This window comes from Eschscholzia californica, unplaced genomic scaffold (assembly GCF_041429995.1).
Source record: "Eschscholzia californica isolate CP2 unplaced genomic scaffold, dmEscCali1.0.p SCAF_3, whole genome shotgun sequence".
Taxonomy (NCBI): Eukaryota; Viridiplantae; Streptophyta; class Magnoliopsida; order Ranunculales; family Papaveraceae; genus Eschscholzia; species Eschscholzia californica.
Genome location: NW_028238420.1, coordinates 13,242,540 through 13,255,506, shown reverse-complemented (window position 1 = coordinate 13,255,506; position 12,967 = coordinate 13,242,540). Strand labels below are relative to the sequence as shown.

Genomic DNA, 12,967 nt, shown 5'->3' with positions numbered 1-12,967 from the left:
TGAGTTACAGTCATAGAATATAAAACCTATACATATATCCTCATGCAATTATATAATTATATAAAACAGAAGGGAAAACGATGACTGGGACAAACATCATTTTTTAATAAAGGATATTGTTTAAAAACCCTTCTCAAAATTTATAATATAGTCCTTTGTAGAAATAAAGTTACCTATTTAAAAAAACAATAAGAGTTAATTCCTATATGGCCCCCTACTTTGTGACCAGCTTCCTTTATGGCCCCCTTTTTTTCGTAAATTCAAATATAACCCCCTATTTTCAAGTAAATGTCATTACTACCCTTCTTAATTTTAAATTTAAAACATTTAAAAAACATTATTTCCACCTCACCCCTCTCTCTCTCTCCACCTCATCTCTCTCTACAACTCACCCATCTCTCTCTCTCCAACTCACCTCTTTCTCTTCCAACTCACCTCTCTCTCTTCCAACTCACCTCTCTCTCTCTCTCTCCAGCTCACCTTCATCTTCCCCGATCTGGTCTGTTCACGGCTCCGGCGAAGGGAAACCCCCTTCGTCGGAGTGTTTAGAGAGAGAGAGAGAGAGGTGAGTTGGAAGAGAGAGAGAGGTGAGTTGGAAGAGAAAGAGGTGAGTTGGAAAGATAGAGAGGTGAATTGGAGAGAGAGATGGGTGAGTTGTAGAGAGAGATGAGTTGGAGAGAGAGAGAGGGGTGAGGTGGAAATAATGTTTTTTAAATGTTTTAAATTTAAAATTAAGAAGGGTAGTGATGACATTTGCTTGAAAATAGGGGGTCATATTTGAATTTACGAAAAAAAAAAGGGGCCATAAAGGAAGCTGGTCACAAAGTAGGGGGCCATATAGGAATTAACTCAAACAATAATCGTTTCCTTCTTAGAAATAAAATAATAACTAATTTAAGAGAGAATAAACAAAAGAATAATTCAAAAAAATAATACCTAATAAAAATCTCTCCCACTCAATAAAATATAACATAAATTTTGTAACATTTGATTGATACAAGTGTCCGTGCCCTAGGGCACGAGATGTACCCTAGTATAATTATATAAATGAATCATTGATGGTATGTCGCCAATATCCTTTTCCCCAATAAGAAAAGTTGATAATTTGTCCGACTTATATATCAATTCTCTAGAAACAATGATTACATCTGGCTTTCCATATATACCAAAGCGTAATTAGATCTTGGTCCTTAGAAGTTGAAGGAGGCAATCGAACTAGTATTGATATTAAAAATAAATAAACCATACATTTCTAGCAAAATCACAATGGAAAAGGGCATGCTCAATGGTTTCAACATGAGTACTACATCTAGCACAATTCATGGCATTTCTTACGTATATACTTACCAATACCAATTCTCACGTCTACTGCCGAGGTCTATTGTCAAATGACAAATGAGATCATATTCAATAGCATTAGTGTTACGAGTGTTAAAATTATATATCATGGGGTTTACATTGAAGTCATGTGGTTTTACATCAAAGAAACGGTATCTTTCACGGATGTCGTGAACTCGTGATTGGCCCATCTTGTAATCTTAGAACACCGATAAAAAAGCTGTAAAAACTTGTAAAACTTAAAAAATGAATATAACAATCCGTAGTTATAGAGGTCCAAACGAAGTTGTTCTTATCAAGCATCTACCAAGCAGTACACTTCGGCTCTTACATAATAAAAAGCATAAACAGACTGAGAGAAAGAAGGTTGGAACAGTCCAAAAAAAATATCCTAGAAATGGTTTAAAACATGCACCAAGTCTGAATTTTGTATATGCATTTATATTACACAAATACTATTTTTTTTGTCCTACTCATTGTCCGGAATTCGAAATTTTACGCTATAAGCAGCAGGTAACTAATATAAGCTGACCTTAGGTTGATCGACTCCCTCCCCTGGATCTTCAAATCGCTGCAGTAACACCTGCATGAACAAATCTTACCTCTTATAATCTTAATTTCTATTTAGAAAAATGCTAGGGAAGAAGAAAATTAGGCAGATTCTGGGCCGAAATCTTATGTGGTTTGATGTGATTTGTGCTTCCGATGATTCTGAACCATGAATCACGGCAAGCACATAGGATTTTCGTCCAGAGTCTGCATAGTTTTTTTGGTTCCGTAGTACTACTCTTCTATTTAATAAGCCAGATTTCAAACACGCAAGGCAATGAGCATGTTAGACTTTATGAGAAAGAAGGTAGTCCATATTCAGGTTATTATATCTGTTCTGATAGCATCATATGAAACGAAAATTTTCACACACAGGACGTGACTAGAACAAGATAGTATAAGTATAAATAAGTCAGAGACACACGAGGTTGTAAGTGAAAAGGAAATGAACAACATACCATTTATATCCTTGTCAATATTCAAGGGAGCCAACAGAGGATACACTACTGACAAGGTTTCGAGAATCGCTGTTAGTACCATTCATCTTTTGACCTCCATTGGAGCTTAACGATTCAATCCCTTGTTTCCCTAGTTTCAGCACATCTTCTGGAGAAAGTATCTTTATATACCAGACATTATTCACAAATGCCCTGCAAGAGGACCACTTGCATTAACATTAACAGGAAACAAACACGTAGACTACTTCAAAATACAAACTTCCATTGACAGAGCCATATATCAGTTGGCTGGGAACCTCTCCCCACCCAAGCTTGTCAGTCATAGATTATTATCCAGATAGGATATCAAAAGGCCATGAAATTTGAAATGAGATCATCTAATTTTCTAGATGGGTAGATATTTCTAAGTCATCCGACAATAGTTCTCAAATCAGAGATACAATAACTGAAAATAGTTCTCTCATGTCAAAAGAAGTACTGAATACGGGTTGATCTCAAAATCATTTACGTCCTGTAGGTAGTGTTATAATGGTGGCTATCAAATTATGGGGGTACGATTTAGTTTTGCTATTCTGCGGAGAGAGGGAGGGAGAGAGAGAGAGGACGCAGAGAATTAGGGTTTCTGAAAAGCCGCTCTTGAAAAATCTCTGTAATTTGTTCTTCATACATAGTGAAATCTTCTCCTTGTGCGTCCTAGAGTAGGTTCTACAACTGAACGACGTAATCTCGTTTGTTGTGTGCGTAATGATTCTCTCTATCATTCATTTCCTGGTGTCTTGTGTTTTGTTATATAGATTTTTGTTGACAAAACAAAAACTAAGGAGATGTAATTTATATACTTTAACCAGAAATCGATACCCTAGAATCGACTTCTTTAGAAGTTTCTGGATCTGGTAGTTCAATAGAAAGCCAAAGGTGTCTGGCACCCAGGAAGACGAGAGATACGTTACGTTCAAAAAGAAACAACTTGACAAAAGAACAACTTACTCCCACGGATCGTCCCCAAGGAGAAGCACATCGTTCTCCCTGTCGACGAATACAAGCTGCCAGCCTGATCTTAGAGGGTTCTCCAACTGACCCTCAACTCCAAACATCTGACCCAGTTCCTCCCTCAGCTCATGATAGCTGCTAAACCGGCCAATGTCCAATGACCTCCCAACCGTTGATCCCGATTTGTAAACCTGCACAAAGTTGTAAATAGCATTGAAGCTTTCCAAGATAGATTTGATGATTCTGATTAATGAACTTTACTGCTTTACTCACACCTTAACAAATGTTTTGGTTGGTGGATCAACTTGAGCTGCACTTTGCACAATATCAAAAGAGTCATCCATGCAACCATAAAGAGACCTCGAATATGCAGAAGCATCAAATTGCATTGAAGAAGCTTCAGCATCAACTGACGAGCTACCTAGAGTGGGTACAGCACCAGGATTTAAAAGTGGGGAAGAGTCGATGTTAACACCAAAAAGTTGATGTGTCTGAGCATCCCCACTGCAGTTGTCTGGCTCCACAATACCATCTTTCCCAGGGAAAGGCGGGAGAGATACCGAGTTGCCATAATTGTTGACCTCAGAATAAGAAAACTTTGGTACCCAGGTTTGCTGGTGTTGCTGCTCATTCAACATCGATTGACTGATCCTTGAAAAGTTTACAAGATTGCTACTCCCTTCAGGAGAAAGTGTACCAAGCATATTCTGTATTTTTGAGGGACTGAGAGGTGCGGAATTGTTAGCATTTGGATCTCTAAGATCTGGTTTTTGAATAAAAGGAGTGGATAAAGGTGATTCAGGTTGCTGGAAATTATTTGGCATCTGAAATCCTTGTTGAAAAGTTTGTTGGTGCTGTGCTTGTTGATTTCGATGGCCATCAAATGGTGGTTGCAGAAGATGAGCAGGCTGGTTTTCTTGCACAATTTGTGCCTGGCCATGGAGAATCTGCTGAGAAAGTGATTGTTGAATTATCTGCCGCTCGTGCAGGAGATGATTCTGGTTGGAGGATTGTTGAAGATATTGCAGAGGATGCTGAAATTGCATATATTGTTGCTTCAGCTGATCTCCGTTTCTGATATCCTGAAAAGCAGCAGCTGTAATTGCTTGATATCGCTGATCATGCTCATTTGCCAGTAGTGATGGATCAAATCTCTGCTGCATCCAGGGGTTCATACCAAGTGTCTGAAAGTCCAGGGACTGGAGGCCTCGATCTGCAGTCTCCCCTCTCAACCACATGAGACTATTTGTTGGATCATCTTTGTTATCTGGGATAAAGATCAAAAGACTTTATGGACGATAAAAAAACTGAGGGCCAGATCAAATGGAAATAACTATCTTGTCAGGAAGAGTCCATGGCAAGCAATGAGAAACATGGCCAACCCAATTAACCATAAGATGCTACATATAAAGGTTTATTCTTGGAAGTTTCAATACTTTAGGGGCAAATTAATTCTATAGAGTTCAGACCACCATTCCTGAAAGCTCTACGGGTGATGTACAGAGTTCTCCTACTCCCTCTAACCACAACTGCCCTACTTCATGTAGTAGTTAACCAGATTATAGCAAAACACCAGATAGATAAACAGGTCAAAGACAAACAAGTGAACCAAGACGAAGTATCTGTAGGAAAACGGTGGCAAACATGTGCCATTAATTTATGTTGTGCCTTCAAAAGAAAATCACCTGGTGTCCATGGTTTGTACTTTCGTCATCCGACGGACCAAACGTAGAGGTACCTAAGACTTCCAGAAAATGAGTACTAGGCATTTCTAACGTTTGGAATATATCGACTCCCACCAACCTTTGTTCGAAAACTCCAGAAACTCCAGGAACTAAGTAATTTAGATGATTATAAATGCATACATTTCTATGGTCATATCTATAGGAAACCATCGTACTCATTATATTATTCTGGAAGGAGGCCTAACAAAAAAAGCTTTTTATCATGAAAGCAAGACCAGATAACATACCATGCAGAGAAGATACCCCAGGATGCCAAGGTCGCTTCAGCCTTAGGGGAAACAATGACGGGTACATGGGAAATGTTGTCAGAGGCTCAATTTCCCATAATGACACTCTTGGTTGTCTCTCTCCTGCTGTAGACTCGTCCCAACCAACCTGACCATAATTGATTAGGATTCAGTTATGTAACATAGATGCTGGTGTGAGTATCAGTATCTGACACCAGTGCTAGGTGTCAAAGTAAGCAGAAGATGTAAGTCCGAAACCTTGCATAAACTCATTGAAGAGAATTTTCAAGTGCTTGAATTTTGAATATCAGTATCCGTCCAAAACGGCAAAAAATATTTTCATCCATGTTACATAAGAATTCACAATAGATGCACGGAACAATCGGGAGTACTGCCAAAGAGAATAGGGCAAATTTCCTTTATGTTCTTTTCTTATCTTTCATGTTATCAATTTTAGAATTCAACAACCTGTAATATTAAGCTGTTTGAGTTGCTCCAAATTTCAGACATGAAGTGGGCTTTCCTATGTAACCATGAAGACTTGGTCCACAGAAAGAATGAAAAGCCCATAATAAATAGTAAACACATCACCCAAAAACACGAGCTCTACCTAAATTACATACTATATATGATATATAACACCTATGAAATGGTTTTTCAGGGAAAAACAACGACAAACAGATGGTACCATATCCGTGAGGCTTAAAAGACTAAGAGACAAGGGTTGTGAAGGTTTAAATATTTAAGAGGATGAGATTCTTATATTCTTTTCTCAATATACAAGGGGCACACGCATGTAGTTTGCAAACACATTCTCAGAAGATACACCTTCAGGTACAAGAAAATGAGCTAGTAGAAGTAGAACATTACTTTATAGCAAGTGGCGGAAAGGTTAATTAAGAACTTAAATGCTTTAGAGACACAGTGAAAAGCAAAAATCAGCATTTACATCTTAATTGAATAATTAGAATTTTATGCACACTTTGAGCTCTTTGAACGTTATAGAGCTTGAGACATAAGGACAAATGATTTTCTCGGGAAGAAAAACAAGAAAAGGAACTTTTAAAGTTCAGTCATAGTAGCTAAAAGGAGTTGGGTGAGTTGCCTGTAAGTGTCAAATCAGCATATCCATATAATTTTCTTTTAAAAAGGTTACAAGTTCAGAGTCCAACTGAGAAATGAAATAGAATTTTTACAAAAGATCGGCCGAATTAGGTTCTTCATCCAGATTACACAGCAAATATCTTCTATAAAATTACATATCATGGTAGTGCAGTACTGCAGTCCAAAGTTAAAAGAAAATACAACCAGCTAACGTACCTTAACAGACCGCCAGTGAGAATTTGGCCAACGAACAGGATCCATATCATTTATGCCAGTTATGGTACCCATATATCTGATTTCACAAGCCTTTCAAAATTTAAATTTGGATTTTTAAACAAACATACGATGGATGAAAACTTTCGGAAATAATGCACTCCAAATCTTTGGTTACGGAGATATTTTAAAAATCAACCCTGATTCCCATTACAGGAAATTATAAGTATGGAATAGAATACCTACGGACGCTTGATTCTTCTGTTTCAAAGAGCATGCGAAATCGCATTCCAACGGATACACGAGTATGAAACACTGCTTTAGCGTACTTGGAAAGGGGTATGACAAACTCTGATGGACTAGCTCTGTAATAAATATATGCACGAATTAGTAGAAGAAGATAATAGATGCTTCATGAGGTGCCAACCTAGTTGGGATGTCATGTAAAGCATAGTGAAGATATCACTTCTTTCATTTAAAAAAAAAAAGTAGAAGAAGATAATAAAGGAAAGCGGAAGAGAGTTGAAACTGCTTGCTACCTTGGATTGTAGAAGATCGTAAAGCGGCTGTTAGTAGCGGCAGCATGTGCTGCAGCAGCAAGAAGTCCAATATGCATGCTATCACTTGATAAAACGGAGGAAGGCATCACGTTTTGTGGTCGATTAGCACGACGAATTCCCAGTAGTAGTTGATTCCTTTCATTCCTACGACCAATAGTGCAACACAATAATGACCAACAACGATTCTTAGTTTTGCGACTCACTAACATTTCATACCATTCAAAAAGAGTAAAAGAAGGTGAATACCAAATAAAAAGAATAGAATCTCCAGCAACAAGTCTCTTCGCACTGACGAAGACACTCCAACCTGTGGTAAGAAGATGCCTTTTCGGCTGTCCTGCAATATAAATGAAGAAAAAAAATTGTCAATCCAATGAAAATGTGATTTATATTCTGAATATAAATATTTCATAATCTAATTCTAGGGGCTCGGGAAGTCAAACTCATTCCGCCACTAGATATATTGTCTGAAGGGATGTGCGACTTCAACATGCCTAAAAGCACTTACGGGTCTACGTTGTCAAAAACGCACTGCAAAGCATAGGTTATCAAAGAGCTGTGTCACTATTAGTGATCTTCCCATGGTCCATGCAAATTTCACTATTAAGTGATAGAGATGGATGGCAGCAGCAGCAGCTGTTAAAGGCGTATGGAAGATGTGAAAACAAGGATTATAAGGGTCAAATTCTGATTTGGCATGTCTTAGATGAAGGGTCCAATTGGGGCCTTGACTAACGTTGGCCTAATCCATGTGGTCTTCGCGGAATTCTTTCAAGTTTCTAAACATTAATTACGGTGTTCAAGTGTATCAAAGATATTTAATGTCATTTAGAGTCGTAAGAGTTTAGTCATTCCCTAAGTCTAGAAGTAACTGCAATTGGATGTACTTATGTTTTATTCTGACACAAAGGAAACTCAAGAAGTATTCATTTTTTCTAGTTTGTGACATGCAAACCTACCCATAGGTGTTATATGTAAGGGATCTAGGAGTGATTCATGGTTCTACTAGCGTGATACTACTATTTATCTATCCTATTTTATAAATATGTTTTGTCTTCAAACAATCCCCTTTCCCGTTTCATGTCCTACATCAGTAAGTGGAACATTGGAACCACTTCTGCACGACAAAGTCAACCGCAACGTTAAGTTCAATCTAGCTGATTTAGAAACCCAGTACCCTGTTGCTTTCCCAACTGTTTTAAACAAATACTAGCCTAACTCAGATAACTGAAAAATGAAACACTTGTTTTTACCTTTAGATACAGCCAGACACTTATTAGCCTGACCATAACATATAAACCCAAGAGTAGTTGTTGGCCCTCTTATAAGACACTGGACTATAAGATAGCACCAGTATACTACTAATATGTACTGCAGCAACCTTTATGTTTACAAAACAGAGGTAACTTTCTTCTTGAAGCAATTTTTCACAATGATTACATTTTTCACATAATATAAGACCACGTATGGAATAAGTTTTGCTCAATAAACGAAAGTGCCCATCAACTCTTATTTCTGCAACCAATAGACTGAAATATCCGCTCTTCTATCGTTTAGCACTGGTTGCATCATAAGAAGACAGCTTATAACATCCTATGTTTCGATAGTGAAAATAGGGTAATCTTAAGTGTAAAAAAAATCTTGACTTAATTTGTGACATGGTGACTCACTCAGGTAAAGAATGGTCCAGATCGTAGTCAAACTTTGAATCCTTTGTCTTTTATTGAATGTGAGTCATCAAGTCACAAATTAAAGCAAAATCTTTTGTGCACATAGCAGTCACGGTTAAAATAAGGTACCGTTCTAGAGCTAAAGTGAGACGGCTAAAGAGAGCCAACAGAGTAGTGATTAATTTGCTCCACGTGAACCAAGATTAGCCTGTTGATGAAGTATATAAGACTATAGGATCAATCGACTCGTAACCAGATGGTTTTGAACTTAAAGCCTGCATGTTTACTAGTTAAGAATCCTGAGTGACAAAAATTGAGCCTGAAAGATTAATATAAAGAACGAAAATTTTGGTCCTCCAAAAACTAAAACTATGAATGTGCAATGTTTCAAGATTCTCAAAGACGGATTACGGTCTCTAGATGTTTAGGTAATACGGAACTGAAAACAGACACTAGGAGGTAAAGTGAAGATATAGATGTTTAGGTAATGCAAGCAAGAGTCCCTCATTTTCAGTCTTATCACATGAGCTTATATAACTTTGAGAACATATTTGCCAAACTAACAAAAAGGATTAAGAAATTTAATTCCTGAAAATGAAGCCTACCTCTGAAAATGTGCCTGAACTTCCACTCAACATCATGAAGATCCCGTGCAATAAGCTCCTGTGCTGGTGGCTGCTGAGAAAAATCCTGTAACAAAAATAATGAAAACAAAAAAAAAGTCAAAAAACAATTAGGCAGCAACCAACATAACATAACCTAAGCGTAAGCAGCATACCAGCGGAGGAAACACTTTCTCAGCAGCACGTCGAGGAACAGAGAACCCTCCATGAGTACTAGTGTCACTAGCAGTTAAGGTCTTGCAGAAATAATTTGTGGGCTGCTTGCTTGGTAGACCCAGCTCGGCATGGAGAAAAGTATCCTTTTGTTCTTGCTGCACAAACCCAAGATAATATCTCTTTAGAACCTTATTGACAATAATTACACTAAATACAACAGATTAGCTCCTCAAATTGATTAGAGATCACCTGAGTCAATGGCTGCAAAGTCATTTGAGCATAGACTTCGTCTGTTTCGACATCTGCCTGCAATTTCAAACCAACCCATTGTTCCTATTAAGTTTTCGACATTTCGGGTGAACAAAATCTTACCAAAAATTAAGAAATGCATCACAAAACAGATAAAAGAAAAACTGAAAATCAAACTAACATGCATAGTAACATTGTGAAGTTGGCAGATTAGTTGTGGAGAAAGACTTGGGTAATTGGGTATATGTCCATCAACTTCTTTGTTCGTCGAAGCAACAACCTGTAATAGTGTAATTCAAAACCTAAAATTCCCAACATTGCAAATAGAGAAAATTAAGAAGAGAAACCAAGAGAGAGAGAGATAGAGAAACCTGTTCACTATGGCCCTGAGGGAAGTAAACAACACGGCTACCGACAGAGGGTAGGGACACAAGAGGACCAGCACATGCATGCCAAAGCTCCGAATTCAAACATCTCTTCTCCCCAACTAACAGGAAAATTACAGACAATCATCATCTATTCTGATCCTTCTTTAAGAACTACTAAAATTCAAATAAATTAAGACCTTCAGATGGTCCTCGAGACACACATCACTATAATTGATAAACCAATCCAACGATACCCGTCTCAAAGAGGACATCCTCCTCCTTCAAAGATTACAACCTACCAAATTTAAGTCTTAAAGAAAAAGAAGAAGAAGACAGATATACCTTCTTGACTATGAGGTCCCAAACCTGAAGATGATGAAACATTCATTTTCAAAACCCTAGATTTTTGGATAAGAAAAGCTCAGTTGAAGTAGACATTCACTTTATAACAACAATAATCTTCTCCACTATCTAAAAAGATCTTTATTACTGAATTATAAGCTTCAAACAACCTAATCTTCTTCTCCTCTGTTCCTGAAGTAAAATTAAACAACAAAATCAATAATCCTCCACATTTTCAATACACTAACAAAATCTAATCAACAATTTTCAAACAAGAAAGAAAGAAAGAAAGAACACTCTAATCTTCTCACTCTGTTTTCTCTCTCTAAAATCTTTGAGCTAATGAATCTATATGTCTGAGAAGAAGAAAAAGAAGAAGAAGAAGAAGAAAAACTGAGAAAAGTAAAGCAACGAAAAAGAATGAAAACAATAAATAATGACAAATTAAGTAAGTTAGGTTTCAGAAATCGAGTTTTTCTTTACCAAATCGAAAAGAGTAATAAAAGCTTGAAAAGAACATCAATCAACCAAGCTCTGTTAAAATCTCGGTATTCGAGATCGAAGCAGCAGCAGCCATGAAAGAAGAGCTTTCTTTTTTTTTTTATCTCAAAAAACCTGAGTGAGGGAGGAAAGAAGAAAAAGACTCCAACTGTAGTAAGTAGTAGTAATAGTAGTGAGAGATTTTAGAGAGAGAGAGAGAGGTTTGCTTTTTATTACAGAAATGAAGAAAAATTAAAATTTTGCTGGTTTTAGGGAAAAATCGATTAATGACCGTTGATAATTTCGTACTTGATTAATATAGACCGTTGAAATTATCAGATGCTCTGACTGACAAGACGTGAAGCATGTGCCCTGCATCCATTAGTGGTCATTGTCAGAGTACGGAATGGGGGTAGGGAGATGGCAATAAAATATTTTAAACATGGGTTAATTATGTTTTCACCCCTAATTTGTGACGAACTACTCATTTAGGTTCTAAATTGTGTTGGACAGTTCGTTTTGACCCCAAATTATGTTCAACAATTCGTTTTGGTATTTTTGTAAATTATTTTTGGTTTTTTTTTGTTATGGTACGGAATTTCTTTTTTCCTTTTATCTCTCTTTCCTCTCTACCATATTCTCTTCTTTGTCATCTAAGCACCTAATTCTTCTTCCAAATAAACCTTAAAATAAAACAAAATAAAAAATCTGAAAGAATTTCTAGAAAAAAAATGAACTTAGATTCCTTCTTAAGAGAGCAAACCGCACTTAATTTGTTCTTAGATAAACAAATCAATTTGTTCTTTCACACCCACCACCGTCTTGATTTAAATTCGAAATTAACCTTAAACGGACCACAATAGGTAAGTCTGACAACAATTAGAGATCAAAATGAACTGTCGAACACAATTGGAGGTCAGCATAAATTGGCAAACACAATTAAGTGTCAAAACGACTAGTTGGTCAAAAATTGAGGGCCAAGATGGAACTAATTCGGTAATTACTGACTTTTGTATATCGTGTCGTGTTTTAAGGGTTAATTCCAATTGGGTGCTTCTAAATTAGCCCAACTTTTTCTTATTGTAGGTCCATCGTTATATAGACACACCACATTTTCACCCTTTTGTCTGTATGTGTTCCGAACACTCATTAAATTTTCTTTTCTTTCTTCTTCTTCTTTTATGTAGATTACGACTTTTCTTCTAAAATTTTCATCAAAATCCTTAGATTTTTTTATGTTGTTTGAAGGGTATCATCTCTACTTCGTTCATTAAAGAAAGAGAGCAAAGAAAATTTTCAAAGGATCATAATTTCATACTAAAGATCGGTTTTAAAAGTCCTAACATTTTGATGATTTATCTTTTAATATAGTGTTTGAAAAGTTCTCAAAGTGGTTAAATCATCGAAAAGCCTTTACCTTCATTTTTGGATTTATTTGAGTGTTTTTAGAGTGATTAACGTTATGGGCGAAACATACAACCAAACAAAAAAGTGCCAAGTTTAGTCTGTTTGTGAAATTATACAAAATCTCGTGAGGATAGTTGTTATAAAAGATCGGAGAAGACATTTTGTTTATGAGAAAAGTAGTATTTTCTAGACATTCACCCCACAAGGAGAGGAGTTGGCTTGAAAACATAAACCTTTGCCACATAGAGCAAGTGACGATGTTTGTGTTCAACAACCCCATTTTGTTCATGAGTGAAAACACAACTACGTTTGTGAACAATACCATTCGAACACATACAACACTGCAAGTCATTCGATAAAAATTTGGGTTATTTTGTGAAAGGGTCGTACATAAGGACATGACTTTTATTATTTTGCGAAGAGGTCGTAAACTAGTATTAACTAGTTAAATTTTACCACCGTTCATTCTAACTCCATTACTTAAAAAT

At 36.7% G+C, this 12,967-nt stretch overlaps 1 protein-coding gene across 5 annotated transcripts; it reads right to left on the bottom strand.

Annotated features, from left to right (window-relative positions):
• Positions 1-1,585: 1,585 nt before the first annotated feature.
• On the bottom strand, positions 1,586-11,358 carry ARF8 (auxin response factor 8). Of its 5 annotated transcripts, none has more exons than XM_086669045.1 (16): positions 11,076-11,358; positions 10,593-10,784; positions 10,254-10,369; positions 10,064-10,162; positions 9,883-9,939; positions 9,633-9,788; positions 9,460-9,544; positions 7,431-7,521; positions 7,164-7,328; positions 6,867-6,989; positions 6,628-6,703; positions 5,308-5,455; positions 3,611-4,602; positions 3,333-3,526; positions 2,346-2,537; positions 1,586-1,921 (listed from the first exon to the last, which is right to left on the bottom strand). In XM_086669045.1, exons 2-15 carry the CDS (start codon positions 10,636-10,638, stop codon positions 2,360-2,362), a joined length of 2,526 nt encoding a protein of 841 aa, XP_086525171.1. In that variant the 5' UTR covers positions 10,639-10,784; positions 11,076-11,358; the 3' UTR covers positions 1,586-1,921; positions 2,346-2,359. The 5 variants fall into 5 exon arrangements, with proteins under 5 accessions (XP_086525171.1, XP_086525172.1, XP_086525173.1 ...); XM_086669046.1 differs by having other exon boundaries at positions 10,593-10,778; positions 11,076-11,324; XM_086669047.1 differs by lacking the exon at positions 11,076-11,358 and adding an exon at positions 10,904-11,073.
• Positions 11,359-12,967: the final 1,609 nt, after the last annotated feature.

Excerpts from the sequence above, each read along its gene's own strand:
- ARF8 (XM_086669045.1), bottom strand. The coding sequence starts at position 10,638 with ATGAATGTTTCATCATCTTCAGGTTTGGGACCTCATAGTCAAGAAG. Across the intron at positions 9,789-9,882 it reads CTTTGCAGCCATTGACTCAG|CAAGAACAAAAGGATACTTT; the intron begins GTGATCTCTAAT and ends GGGTTTGTGCAG. Across the intron at positions 5,456-6,627 it reads CTCACTGGCGGTCTGTTAAG|GTTGGTTGGGACGAGTCTAC; the intron begins GTACGTTAGCTG and ends AATTATGGTCAG.